A 14,218-nucleotide genomic window follows, 5' to 3' on the forward strand; every position below is an offset into this window, starting at 1 on the left:
GCCGAGGAAGGCTTGGGAGGCTCAAGAGACTTGAGAGGCGGAGCCCTGGAAGGCTCGAGAGGCGGAACCCTGGAAAGCTCGAGAGATGGAGCCCTGGAAGGCTCGAGAGGCTTGAGAGGCGGAGCCCTGGGAGGCTCGAGAGGCGGAGCCCTAGAAGGCTTGAGAGGCGGAGCCCTAGAAGGCTCGAGAGGCGGAGCCCTGGAAGGCTCGAGAGACTTGAGAGGCGGAACCCTGGGAGGCTTGAGGGGCGGAGCCCTAGAAGGCTCGAGAGGTGGAGCCCTGGAAGGCTCGAGAGACTTGAGAGGCAGAGCCCTGGGAGGCTCGAGGGGCGGAGCCCTAGAAGGCTCGAGAGGCGGAGCCCTGCAAGGCTCGAGAGACTTGAGAGGCGGAGCCCTGGGAGGCTCGAGGGGTGGAGCCCTGGAAGGCTCGAGAGACTTGAAAGGCGGAGCCCTGGAAGGCTCGAGAGGCGGATCCCTGGGAGGCTCGAGAGGCGGAGCCCTGGGAGGCTCGGGAGGCGCTGGCTCTTGGACGGTCATGGCTACAGGCGCTGGCTCTTGGACGGCCGAGGCTACAGGCGCTGGCTCAGGGACGGTCGAGGCTACAGACGCTGGCTCTGGGACGGTCGGGGCTGCAGGCGCTGGCTCAGGGACGGTCGGGGCTGCAGGCGCTGGCTCGCTGACGGTAGGGGCTGCAGGCGCTGGCTCGCTGACGGTAGGGGCTGCAGGCGCTGGCTCGCTGACCGTGGCAGGCGTAGGCGCTGGCTCGCTGACCGTGGCAGGCGTAGGTGCTGGCTCGCTGACCGTGGCAGGCGTGAACTGGGAAGCGGAAGCCCTTCTCCTCCTCCTCCAGGCGGACGAAGCTGGCAGCACTGGCTCCTTGACCAAGGCAGGCGTGAAGGGACGAATCATGGGCGAATGGAGAGTTACCACTGTGGGAGGAGCTACGGGGTCCTCCTCGATGACGCCCACAGTGAATGACGAATCGCAGGCCAGCAAAGTCTCCTCCACGAATTCGCGGAGCGTCCAGCCGCGCGTTGCCGGTGGCAACCGCTCCTTGAGCGCACTGCTTAGGTTCGCCCGGAAGAACACCACCAGTGAGGAGTCAGGGAAGTCGGTGGCACTCGCAATTGAGAAAAAATCGCGGATGTGCTCTTCAACCGGTCGGTTCCCCTGAATGAGGCTGAGCAGCTGACAGTTCGTTTTAAGAACCGCTAGACCCATGTTTGGTCGTGCGTTCTGTTATGAACGCAGGCGGAGGCAGATGTGGAGTTTGGATCTAAATGCAGGTTCTTTATTAACTGAAATAAGCAAAACACAAAACAAGCAGGAACAAACGAAAACATCCACGGGGGGACAAAACTGAGATGAAACACGAACACAATGGAGGAACACGGAACTAGGAAACACGGCGAGACGGGCAACGGAGCAAACAAAGGCGCATCAACATTCAAAGCAGTGGGAACATGAACCTTCAACAACATTCAACGCACGACAAGGAGTGGAAAGCAAACAGGGTTTATATACACAAGGACAGGATGATTGCAAACGATAAACAGGTGCGAACAATGACAGTGACATGTGAAACGCGGGGCAGACAACAGGGAATCGTAACAGTAACTTTCATTAATTGTAACTTGCACATTATTGATGCTTAATAAATACACAAAATCATACTTATATTAATCAACAAACAAACAAAAATGGACCAATTCATTATTTATGTCACAATGCAGCATAAATACCTTTATTATAGTGAGATTAAATAGAGGGATTATGTCATAATAATCCCTCGTTGATTTCAAAAGAATAGTGCTATATAGTTTTTTTATATCTTCAGCTTTAGTGTGTCAATAGGAACATATTTTTTAGATATCCTGCCCAATGGGGTGGGGGGTTAACTTGTGGCAAATACAAAAACACACATGGAAGTGGTGCGGTGGTAGGTCCTGCCTAGATGGGGTGGAGATCTACAAACACAGCGAGTGAGGGACAGAGGGAGCTCTGCCCGTGGGAGATGCGGGTCCTCCGCAAAGTAAATAAATCAACATGAAATCAAGATACTATTGTAAGCATTTCATTAGGCCAGATTTTGAACATCAGCTGTGTGTTTGAATGAAAATGTGTGTCTTCAAGTAAAATTATACCTTTTTTCACTATATAAAACTTTTGTTAGAGCTGGAAAGAAATTCTTTGGACAGTGGGTAAACTTCGGACATCTTTCATAAAGAAAAAAGGAATAAAAGGAGTTGGGTAAAACCATATCATCATGGACATTCAGTGCTGGGTTTTACTACTACAGATGATGTAACAAAGGTTCGGGTTGGGCAGATAAAGCTTCGTTCACACTGCCAGTGACATCGCTCGAGACAGCTACTCCATCCCATTCATTTTCAATGAGAGCACAGAGACTTCTGGCGACACGAGCTGTCGTGACCATTGGTGACCAGATGTGGGCATGTCCAGCGATGCGACATATTTGAGACAAGTTTAGCTTTATTCAAATGAAGAGCGACTTACGGGAGCGACAGCCAACACGAGACAAGATGGTAGAGCTCACGTGATCCTACACTCTCTCAGCTCCTGCAGTAATGGAAGATCAGGGGACCCACCCTCTGCAGCAGCTCATCAAACTGGGTCCTGTCAAGCCTGAAGTAGTTTTGAGTTCAAGGCAATTCAGCACCAGCAATAATTACGCTAAAGATGGAGCGGTAATCCACACATAAATGATGAACCAATTGCATTAGTGTGGGAATTGCCAAATGTTAATAAATATGCTTTTGCAACAACATTTGAGATTGTTTTTTGGTGACATTGATTCACAATTATAACTGGTCTGATCTGTTACCACACATGGATGTTTGTAATGCCAAAATTGCAGGAGTAAGAACATTTTTAGTGCCTTTTTTATTTTACTTAGAAACTAAGTTAAGAGTAAAACACAAAAAAAATCATCATTAGTTTTCTTTAATGGATTTAAGCAACATGATGTAAAAATGGTACAAGCTTATACCAATCAAATGCATGTGTCATCAAATAAACAAGAGTTAGGTCAGAAGTAATCCAAATGTACTGTAATAAAAAAACAATCAGACTATATTACTTTAAAATGTAGTTCAATAAAGTATGTTATTGACTACAATTTTAGTAATGTAATTTGTAATCAGTACCAGATTATTCAAACACAATCTACCCAGCACTGGTAACATTTCTTTTAGCACACTAGTGATAGATACAGTTCATTACCATGTTTGAAATGTATAAACTGGAGTACCTCAATGTAAGGGTCATCAATGATTGATCAGGGAGGGATTGTTGATAAAAGAACAGGCTTGCAGATCGAGCTCACCCTGATGTCATGGTAACAAAAGCACATCTAATATCTGACACTGAGTATATGTAAAAATGTTTGGCCTAGGAAAACACATCGACATTTTTTTGAAAGGCACTACACGGTGATTTCTCCCCATAATTGCACATATATAAAATATCAAGGATATACTACAACATTTATTATTTTTTTCTGCCAACTGATGTAGATTCTATACATCTGAATATAGATTCAAGTGTAACCATTCTGAAAATGCAGTATGAAATAAGATAATTAGTCCCACATACGTATATGGATTCAGTGTGGCCATTCAGGAGTGTTTATTTCTGTTGGTACATGTCACATATAATTCAGATAATCTCAGCATTGGGCTACAAACATGCCAACAGTTTTTGAATAACTTTCAATAAAATACATATTGCAGTGATTGTGAAAGTAGTCTTATTGCCATTTACAAACTGTAGCTTAATACGGTTGTCACTCCTGTTAATCGTTTTCTGTACACACATAGTTTGGTTATTTTTAGGAGTGACAGCCGCATACTCCAACTAATTTTACTTGCTTAAAGTTCAGACAACAGAATTTACATTAAATCATAGGGATGTGCTGACTGGGGGGGTGACCCTGGACTTGTACCAGGGATGTGAAAAACTACTTACTTTAAAAATGTAACACTTGGGCACAAGGCTGAATTGTGGACTGGTCCAGTGGTTTTAATGCCCCGGGCTTCAGACTGCCAGGGGCCTCTCAGGCTGCATGAGCTGAGACTGCCAAAAGAAGCTGAATACCAGGGCTCTTGGCATGAACAACTTTCTGACAACACGGCACAGATTATTAACAATAACATAGCTTAACAAGTTACACTGATGACATTATGTTTCTTGTTAACTGTCGAGAGACGGCAGAAAGTTGGTTATAAAAAAATCTTTATTAAATAATTGTCTGATAGTGGTTAATTAATGATTGTTGTGAACTTTAAATTTCATTTACCTTTTACTGTCCAAATAAGGGAATGGCACGTGTGAGTGTCTCATTCAGTTAAACTCCAACCGTCTCAGTGAGACACACTGCAGCCTCTGAAGAGCGTGTCGAGATTATGCTCTTCTGAACCAGACTTGAAGCGCTGTGAAGCATGCGCCCTCTGCAGAGGTTCATGCCAAACTCATACTAAAATATAAACAAGGGTTTTAGTGAACACAAAAACGATTGTATGGTGGCAAATGTTATATGTTGTTGTGAGTTCATACAGTATTAAAGACACAGTGGCACAGAGGAGCCCTGAGCCACACTCGCTTACTCTATTTTAAAGGAAATGATAGAAGAAACACAGACTCTTTAAAAGTCTGTCATTCATGTATTCAAAAGGGCTCATGGAATAAACAAAAGCAAAATATTTCTGTCCAAACTTCTTCACTTTTACAAGATATTTTAAGGCTCTCCTTATATACACTGGCAGCCAAAGGTTTGGAATAATGTACAGATTTTGCTGTTTTGGAAGGAAATTGTCACCAAAGTGGCATTTAACTGATCACAAAGTATAGTCAGGACATTACTGATGTAAAAAACAGCACCATAACTATTTGAAAAAGTCACAACTTATCCTTGAGTAATCATGCAGAATTGATAATTTGGTACTAGAAAATCACTTGCCATTATATCAAACACAGTTGAAAGCTATTTGGTTTGTTAAATGAAGTTTAACATTGTCTTTGTGTTTGTTTTTGAGTTGCCACAGTATGCAATAGACTGGCGTGTCTTAAGGTCAATATTAGGTCAAACATGGCTAAAATAGAAACAGCTTTCTCTAAAAACTCATCAGTCAATCATTGTTTTTACATATGCACTGTTCTTACACTTTAGTTTAGAACGGCACGAACACAAATGGGAGTGATACTCACACAGTGAAGCGTCTGAGTGCTGATGTTGTCAGACCATCAATACTAATGGAACGACTCTCGTCCAATCAGATTTGAAGACCGAAAATAATTGTTGTATATATATATAATATAATATAATATAATATAATATAATATAATATAATATAATAGCTATTCAGGTTGGCTGGGTTCCAACAATAGTGTAAATGTAAAATGGACCTAGACTAAAGTTGACCAAAATGGGAGACAGATATTGAAGTATTTTAAAAATGTTATATATTTATAATATTATTTGTAATGTCATTCATAAAAAAAACATTAAGCCTGATCTATGTAATAGTTAAATACAAATAAAAGTCTTCCTAATGATTTCAATGCGCTGTAGCTCGACTGATAAAGCATTGCATTTCTGATGGAGCACGGTTGTAGACAAGAGCCGAAAGTGTTACTTCAGCCATTGCTGTGAGTGGTGTGGTGTAGTGGGCTAAAGCACACGACTGGTAATCAGAAGGTCGTTGGTTCGAAGTTTCTGGTAGTCAGTGTAAGTCACGGCTGGCCTATGATCTTTTTCACTGCATTTGATATAGTGATGATCCTCACAGAGGGCAGCACTGATCCTTCACTCTATAGAGGATCACTCCTAATGACTTTTTCATACAATTGAGCTTTTTATATTTCCTTTTCTCATCAGTTGAGGAGTATATATTCCCTCCGTTCTCTGTCATCTATAGCACTGCCTTCACGCAGGATACAAGAAACAATGCTCCCACTGGAGGGCTTTTAAAGAGTGCCTCAGTGGGTGGGCTGTGTGTGCATAATTTTTTGCATAATAAACAGTCACCAACACACTTGATTAATCATGCTTCTCACTTTCCTCTGCGTATTTTATAGACATAACTGCTTATGAATTAATGTGACAGTTGAAAACATGCCTTCTAATCCCCTTCTGCTGAAAGTGGCGGCGATACTACTACAGTGTCTAAATGAAAACATTTACCTTTTGTCTTTGTGTGTAAATCACTGGATTACCATGAATTATTTGGGACCCTCCGTGCCAAATGACTGTCCAAAATGCAAATAGCAAACACATCCTTGCATAAATGTAAATCAGCTTCTTTGTTGAAAACGCTCCTGCGTTTCTGGCACACTTCTCCGCGTGCTGCCTTTGGTCAGATTTAGCGAAGTAAAGCCTAAATAAATTCCTCTGGTGTGTCTTAACAGGCGACACATGCACCATGGCAGAGTATAACAAGCTGAAGAACATGCTGCTGGATATGCAGCCCAGGAGCCTGACGGATAGAGATCAAACTTTAGAAAACTCGATGGATCAAAGGAGAGTCATGGTGGACACCATGTTCAAGTATCTAGATATAAACCAGGACGGGCATCTGAACAGTGAAGAACTGGCAGAGGTAAGGAGACTGCTGATGTGAGAATATTAATTCAGTTACATAATATAAAACAGATAGTTCCAACAGTAAATTCTGATTGGATGAGCCACATTCAGAGCTGCTGTAAAACAGCTGATCCGCACACACCTGTGTAGAATTCATATTAATGCATAGTCAAATATCACCTACAGTGAGGATAATGAACTCCAGAGAAACTGTTTATTATGATTATTATCAACTCTTAAATGCATAGGTGACCCAGCATGTACTGTATGTCTATCACAGATGGATCTACAAAATGCCAAGGTAGTTTAATTTTTTTTTTTAGAAAAAAGTCAAATAGTTTTATTTTATGTTTTATTTCTCATATTTCAAAGAGATTATGCAAAAAATTATAGAATGGGAATCATTACTTCTATACAGAAGTTTGGCTGTGTAACAAATATTGAGCTACACAAACGATATATAAACTAATAATATGTGATAATACACATATTTATACAGGTACTTATTGAGTCTTAGCCCTTTAAGATCGGATGGGCCCGCCGGCCAAAACTGATGAGTGCTTTGAAATTTGCTGACAAATCAGAAGTGTTCTGTTTTGATCATTTTTTTTTTTAAATCACACTTTACGTATTATTGCAATCAGTCAAAACATCAAACTGATCAAATATCCATGTGACCTATGTTGTTAAAAAGCGCTCAAAGAGTAGAATACAACCAGCCTATTTGTTTTAATCACAGACAAAAAATCTATCAAGTAATACCTAAATATATATCTTGGACAATTATGTCTCTGTTATGTTTTTGTGTTCTGTTATCTTTCAAACGAGTCCACACACAAGGTAATCAGATGCAAAGATCATTAGATAATGCACATGAAGCACAATGTTACATATGTCCACCAGGAGATGGCGCTATGTAAACGATACTATCTCAGTGATGCAGATTCAAAACTCACTCATTCTGTGAAATCTCATTACTAAAATCATGTCTGCATGCTATACATACTTTAGTCATTGTGTTTGCACGTGTAATTAGTTCTTATGTACAATTATTATGTTTCGGTTGTTTGCAGAGGCTTTTGGACACTATGATAAATTATTTATGTAATGCTATAACTTTTGATTTCTTTGTCGCATCATCACAACATTTTTATCAGATACAGTTGACATGATTGGGAACAAAATAAAAGCAATTTAGGAGCAACCTTATTTACATTCAGAGATAAATAATGTCAAATAAGAGTTTCCTAGGCTGAGAGTCTCTAGTTCAGTGCTCTGTTGAACATTAACACCATTGGAGCATGTGTCAGCCAATCAGAATCAAGAGTTCAACATCACCATGGTATGATATCTGTAATTTAACTACCATGTTCCATGTTCTTTCATAGATCTCCATAAAGAAGCATTTGGAGGATATCTTACTGGAGTGCACGATGCAAGACCTCCTGCGTTACGATGATTACAACAATGACGGTCACCTGACCCTCCAAGAGCTGTACACAGCCTTCCGTGAGTTCTTCCTGAGCTATAGCCTCACTAATGAAACCCTATCAGAGCAAATTATCCTCTCTCACCATGTGGCAAATCTGCAGCAAGGCTCTCTCTGAGTTGCTTAGCCCATTTGTGGTGAAGCAAGCACCTGATCTTCTGGGCCAATAAATGCTAATCACGATCCAATAATGTCAGATGAGAGGTTCTGTCTGAAAAAGAGAGATGATGTGGAAGCCAAGATTACCTCACATCATCCATCGTCCAAGGCTGCATAAAGAAAACTACCTTATTTCATTCTTACAGAATTTCCAAAGTGGTCCCAGCTCCTCAAATGAACATCTGAAACTAAAATTACACATCCATTCCACAAGGAGATAAATCAAAGCATTAGAGGTGCTGTGACTTTAATTTTGGAGATTTAGCTACTGGGGCAAAAACCAGGGGTCCATTCATCGGCACCAGCCATTAACCGCGGTAATGACTGGGTTTAGCTGACTGCTTGTTGTCATTATATTGCCCTTTTGGTTTTAGCACCTAACCGGGATGCAATGTAGCTAGCATTGGTTCTCAGACGAAAAGGATAAAGGTAGATGTGTAACTAACTTTGACTGTAAAGTCAAAGAGACGAGTGTTAAAAACATCACATTGGTCAGGCCCCTCTCAAAGTTAGCCGTGTTGCTGCGGTGGGATATTTGAAGGATTCTGTCTGGAATGAGGGGAAATATCACTGCAGATAGGATCATTCTTGAAATTGACAGACTCAGGTGTTCCACACAAACAAACACAAGTCTCTGAGGATAACAAACTCATGATTCTCTGCTCGCTCACCACATTTGAAGTCTGTAGAGAAAGACACAAGCATTGCTTATAGTTTTTTGCTGACAAAAATAATTGTCATGGTTTATTATGACAAATTTTAGTTTTTCTGCTTTTTCATGCAGTCTGTGTAATGCTAATATTTTTAATTATTCTAATAATTAATCATTATAATAATTTGTATTCATTATTATCACAATGGTCATATTTTTACATTCATGTTCCCTTAGCTAAGGATTTATAAAGAGTTTCATTAATAACTATATGAGCCATTTAAAAATGCTTTATAAATTATTGATATGCAATTATAACAAAATTAATAGAAATAGACAATTTCAATGCAATACTTGGCACATAGTAAGCCAGTTGACCTCTCATGTTATAAATTCTTAATAACACTTTTCAAAATAAATAACCTAACCTTAAAGTAAAGTGTACACATATGAAGAATTTAACAAGAAGTGGCTTACATTAGAAAGCTATGTGCATGAAGTAGTTGAGTATGGTTTAATGGTCATCAGGCTTTATTATATGGTACTTTTCGCTGTAGACATGAAGTATTTTTGCAGAGGACTTTATGTAACTTGGACTAGGTACGTTTGGAAAACCCTCAGAGTAGTACTATTCTCATCAATATGACAAGGAAAGTGACAGCACAAGTGAGTCAAGACAATACAGCAATGAATATTAACACAAATCACACTGCAACAAAATTATATAATCCTCCTTTAAATCTCCCCAGATAGCAATAAGTCGGCGGGCCGCTGGCGGTGCTCCGGCGGCAGTAGAAGCGGCAGAATGGCGATATCGCAAACACGTTTGACGGCGCACCGCCTTCCTACCGCCTTCGTTCCGCGGCCGGCCCGCTGGCTATCCGCCGTTCCGCCGCCGTTATATCGAAGGCGGACCGTCGGAGGCAAACGCTTTTTTCGAGCGATCTGCCGTCACATATTGTATATATATATATATATATATTTATAGCATGCAGTTTATCAAAAATAATGATTGATCAAACCAGACAAATTTCCATTTGGCGTTTTAATTCTACATTTCAAAGTACAGTAACTGTCATTGAAACAAGATGTCAGATCACTGAAATATAAATAACAGAAAAATACAAACACACACACACACACACACACACACACTAAAGAACATGCAGGTTTCCAATTCAATTTTGGTAAAAACAAACAAAAAAAAATGTAAAAACACTATTGTAACAATTACAATAATTGTTAATAATATAAAGAGGTCAGCTCTGGGATGAAAAGAATTACCAGTAAACATAAGCAATGAGGATATTTGGTACCAAATAAAGTGCAGGATACCAAATAAATTGAGGTATAACATCATATTTACAAGTCATTTCTAACAATAGGTTAAGTGGTAATAATTTAGAGTAAAGCTCTGGAGTAGAATATACCATTATAACTGCAATGCTGACCTGTGGCACAAGCATTTACAAGCTATATTTAACAATAGAATAACAGTTAAGCACTGTGACGGAATGAAAGTAGAATCTTTGGTACTAGTTAATGTGCAATATCAAATATCAGGAAATAGGATTTACAAACTATAATAGAATCGTTAAGCACTGACGGAATGAAATAAGCCAATACTAAAGTCACGGTAAGTAGAATATTTGATACCAGATAATGTGCAAATATCAAGTATTAGATGTATAATCTAGGATTTACAAGCTATATTTAAAAATACAGTCAAGCTATATTTAAAAATATTTAGTGCTTAACTAAATAATAGTTAAGCACTGTAACAATGAAATAAGCAGCAAACTGTATATGAAATAATTGAGATCTTTGGTATCAAGGAATGTGCAGGATAACAGGTATAATATACATTTTGACATTCAATTTACACATGACAACAAGTGGGAATAAATATAATTAACAGCAGAAAATCTGGCTGTAGAGAACACAGCCAATCAGAATATCTGGAGAGGTTGGGGACTGCGTGGTGTAGTGGGCTAAGAATCACTGGTTTTCCCCGACCTCCAGAATGAGGCAGTGCAAATTGGCATATCTTCAGTGATTCCTCGTGCGCCTGTATAAAAGGACAAACCATCCCATATTCATCCAAGGAGCTGCCCTCAAAGCAGGGTCACGAGAAAAAAAAAAAAAAAAAGCAATTTCCACAGTGAACAGTGTGGATTGGGTGAGTGTAGTCTGACACTTTGAGCAGGCTTTTTTAGGGGTCTTGATGTTACTGACTGCAGGATAAAGAAAGGGTTCCAGTTGTCAGTGATGCTGGGGTGTCAGTGTATCGTTCCTGTTTGTCTGTCCTACGTTCTCTGGTTCACGTTTCCTTGTTGTCCGCTCCGTGTTTTACGTTTCACCCGTCACCGCTCCCATTCCATGTCACGTTTTCCCTGTTGTCCGCCCGTAGTCTCACTGTCCGGGCATGAAACTGCAATTCCCACAATTCCTGGCCTCTCTCACTGCCTGCACTCTTCATTGTTCTCACCTGTGTCTCGTTTAGTCTTCATTGTGTTTGTGTATTTAACCGTGTCTGTTTCTTCTTTCCCCTGTCGGTCTTTGTTGTAAGTAGATGCCTGTTTCCCATGCTTCCATCATCGTTTTCACCATAGCTATCCCCGTGTATGCCTTCCGTGTTATGTTAACCCTTTGTTTACCTCTCGTGTTTTGTTTACCTTTTCCCATCGTGGATGTTTCTTTTGTTGGTGTTCTTTTGTTTGCCATTTGTTTTCAATAAACCCTGCTGCGTTTAGATCCTCGTCCCGAGTCTACCTTCACCGTCATTCGTGACAGTCAGTAGTCAGCCTAGGTTTAAGGGGTCGGCTGTGGGTCCCTCTCAGCTGTGCGGCGCCTTTTTCCACCTTCGTGTTCTGATGCTCCTTTCAGGTAACGCGTAAATATCCAACTTACTTTGAACAATGGTCTTCAGGAACATGTCTCTAAAACATGCTTTATCCCCTACACCAGTCCAGGTTGTATTGATGGAAAGGGGATTAGAGAAGATACTCTGAAGCATTCGCCACACGGTTGTCTTTAGGTCCCTCATTTGATTGCCAAAAACCGAAGCTGAAAATACAAAAAAAACATGTTACAAATTACATTTCTCTGAAGCTTCTCATAAATTTTAAATGTGACAGGCTGTGGATTCAGACTGTAGAATATGCAGTGTACGATCTTAATTTTACTTTTTAGATTACCCTATGGCATTATAAACGAAATCGACACACTTACAAATCATTGCTGGAGCTCTTTATCCTGCCTCAAACTGTTGTCAAGCAACGCCAAATCTTCCTGGGTGTCTAGGGGGGAGTAACAGATCCCCTGGCAGGGATAACTCTCCAACAGACACATTGGCACTGAAATGTTGCAGCATAGCATTTTGTTGTCCATGCTACGCACAATATCGCCAAACTCCAAGACGTCGCAGCATTAGGGTTTGATCTGCACCTACAGGGGTTCCCAGAATAAAAGAATAAAGTAGTCAGTCCTGGTCCTTCAACTACTAAACTATGACATTTATGTCTAGGTCTACTACATGTACAGGTGGCCCCAGTGGGAATTAAACCAACAACCACAGGTGTTGTTTGCAAGTTATACCTGATTGCCCAGTGCGAGCAAATGTCTTCAACATTGTCCCAACTTGCTTCACCTACTCTTGAAGTGAGCCGCTGTCACCTGGGAAGTAACAATATATTGATTAGCAATACACTAATTATAATAGTAATATAATATAACCACAATTATCATACCAGTAACTTTCCCTGTAATTTCTGTCCACAGTATGTTATGCATGGCATACAAGTTCATAATGAAGAACCCTTATGATAACATCAATTTCATTTTTTTCTTTGAAGCAGAATATTTGTTTGTAAAAGGGAGGAAAAAGAAAATAATGAAATATTGGTATACAGATTTTGGTTGATATATCATACTGTACAGTGAAATTTGCTATTGTTGTATCCCTACTCACCTGAAGGACTGGATAGATCAGGCAAATCTCCAGTCAGGCCTTTGTAGAGTGTGCTCCTTTGAATAACATAAAACTTTCATGAGTGGGAAGTTGCATATCCACAGGTATTTTAATTCAAACATGCAACATATTGTAATAAATCTACAATATTCAGCCTTTACCTTACACCCTCGGTTGTTGCTCTACACTTTTATTATATTAAATACTTATTTATATAGCTTGCTCACTGTATAATCATGATAGCCTAATACTTATAACACAAGATTGCATCTTAAACGAATGACTGAGTTGAAAACTTGAATAAGAACGCATTTTACACAGAGGGGACCAGTTAGGGAAACTTACCTGCCTACAATAACTGTTTTCATTTGATTTGAGTTACATTAAACATGAATATCCTTAGCCGAGTCCCCAGGAACACCGGGCTATTAAAGTAACAAGCCTGTAACTGCGGTCTTATCAAATCTAGCTTCACCATACACTCAAACTGTGAGGTTTATCTGTTTTCCTCGTGGACCTGTAGCACAATGCCCTGACAGTGACTTCACCTGTGCCCTGATCTTTATTAGAAACTGAGAGGAGAGCAAGTTAATATAATTGATATTACAATTATCACAAAAATTAACAAACAGTCTGCTTTAAAACTAAGAAAAAACAAGCTTCTATACTAACCTTACATAAAAAATGAACACGTGGCAAACTAGCTTAGCCGCTATCTGCCGGCACACCACATTAGATTAAAATACTTACCCTTGTAGTTGTGCAGATAACTCGATATGTAGAGTTTAAAGCCCTTGTCCCTCTTGCTTGTCGGAGCAGGGGACCAGGCATCAACAATGCGATGAACATCGCATAATTGCAAAACCTGTAAAAGGTAAAATGACAAAAAAAAAATCGAGGTTGGAAAAAATGTAGACATAAACGAAATTTCTGCGCAACTGTGAAACCAGAGGATAATTTCGCTTTTTCATTGAGTTTATCCTTCACGTCAAAACAGGGATTTTCATGTTTATGACAGATATCACCATGGTTGCAAATTAATAAAAAAAATTAAAGTATACCCGAGATTTTGGCCATGTTGCAGATGTCTTTCACTGTTACCTGATAGTCAGGCATTTGTGAAAAGTCTAACTTCATCAATTTATTCTGCTAAATTGTTCATACCATGAATTAAATATCTATTTTAAAACCTAATCAGAATCATAAAGATATTTATTGCCAAGTAAGTTTTACAAAAGGAATTCTTTTTGGTTTATTGGTGCATGTCTCAAATGCACAGCAATCAAAGAAATGTAAACAATTTTCAAGTGCATAAAATAATTCAATATATTTTACATATATTACTGTA

The 14,218-nt window shown here is 39.9% G+C and overlaps 1 protein-coding gene across 1 annotated transcript in view; it reads left to right on the forward strand.

Annotated features, from left to right (window-relative positions):
* Positions 1-14,218, forward strand: part of LOC127627389 (follistatin-related protein 4-like) — a 451,612-nt gene that overhangs the window by 269,971 nt on the left and 167,423 nt on the right. The window contains exons 5-6 of the mRNA XM_052103721.1: positions 6,426-6,616; positions 7,989-8,109. Of these exons, the coding sequence (XP_051959681.1) occupies positions 6,426-6,616; positions 7,989-8,109 (312 nt within the window). The remainder of the gene's footprint in view (positions 1-6,425; positions 6,617-7,988; positions 8,110-14,218) is intronic.

The sequence above is a fragment of the Xyrauchen texanus genome, chromosome 34 (assembly GCF_025860055.1).
Source record: "Xyrauchen texanus isolate HMW12.3.18 chromosome 34, RBS_HiC_50CHRs, whole genome shotgun sequence".
Lineage (NCBI taxonomy): Eukaryota > Metazoa > Chordata > Actinopteri > Cypriniformes > Catostomidae > Xyrauchen > Xyrauchen texanus.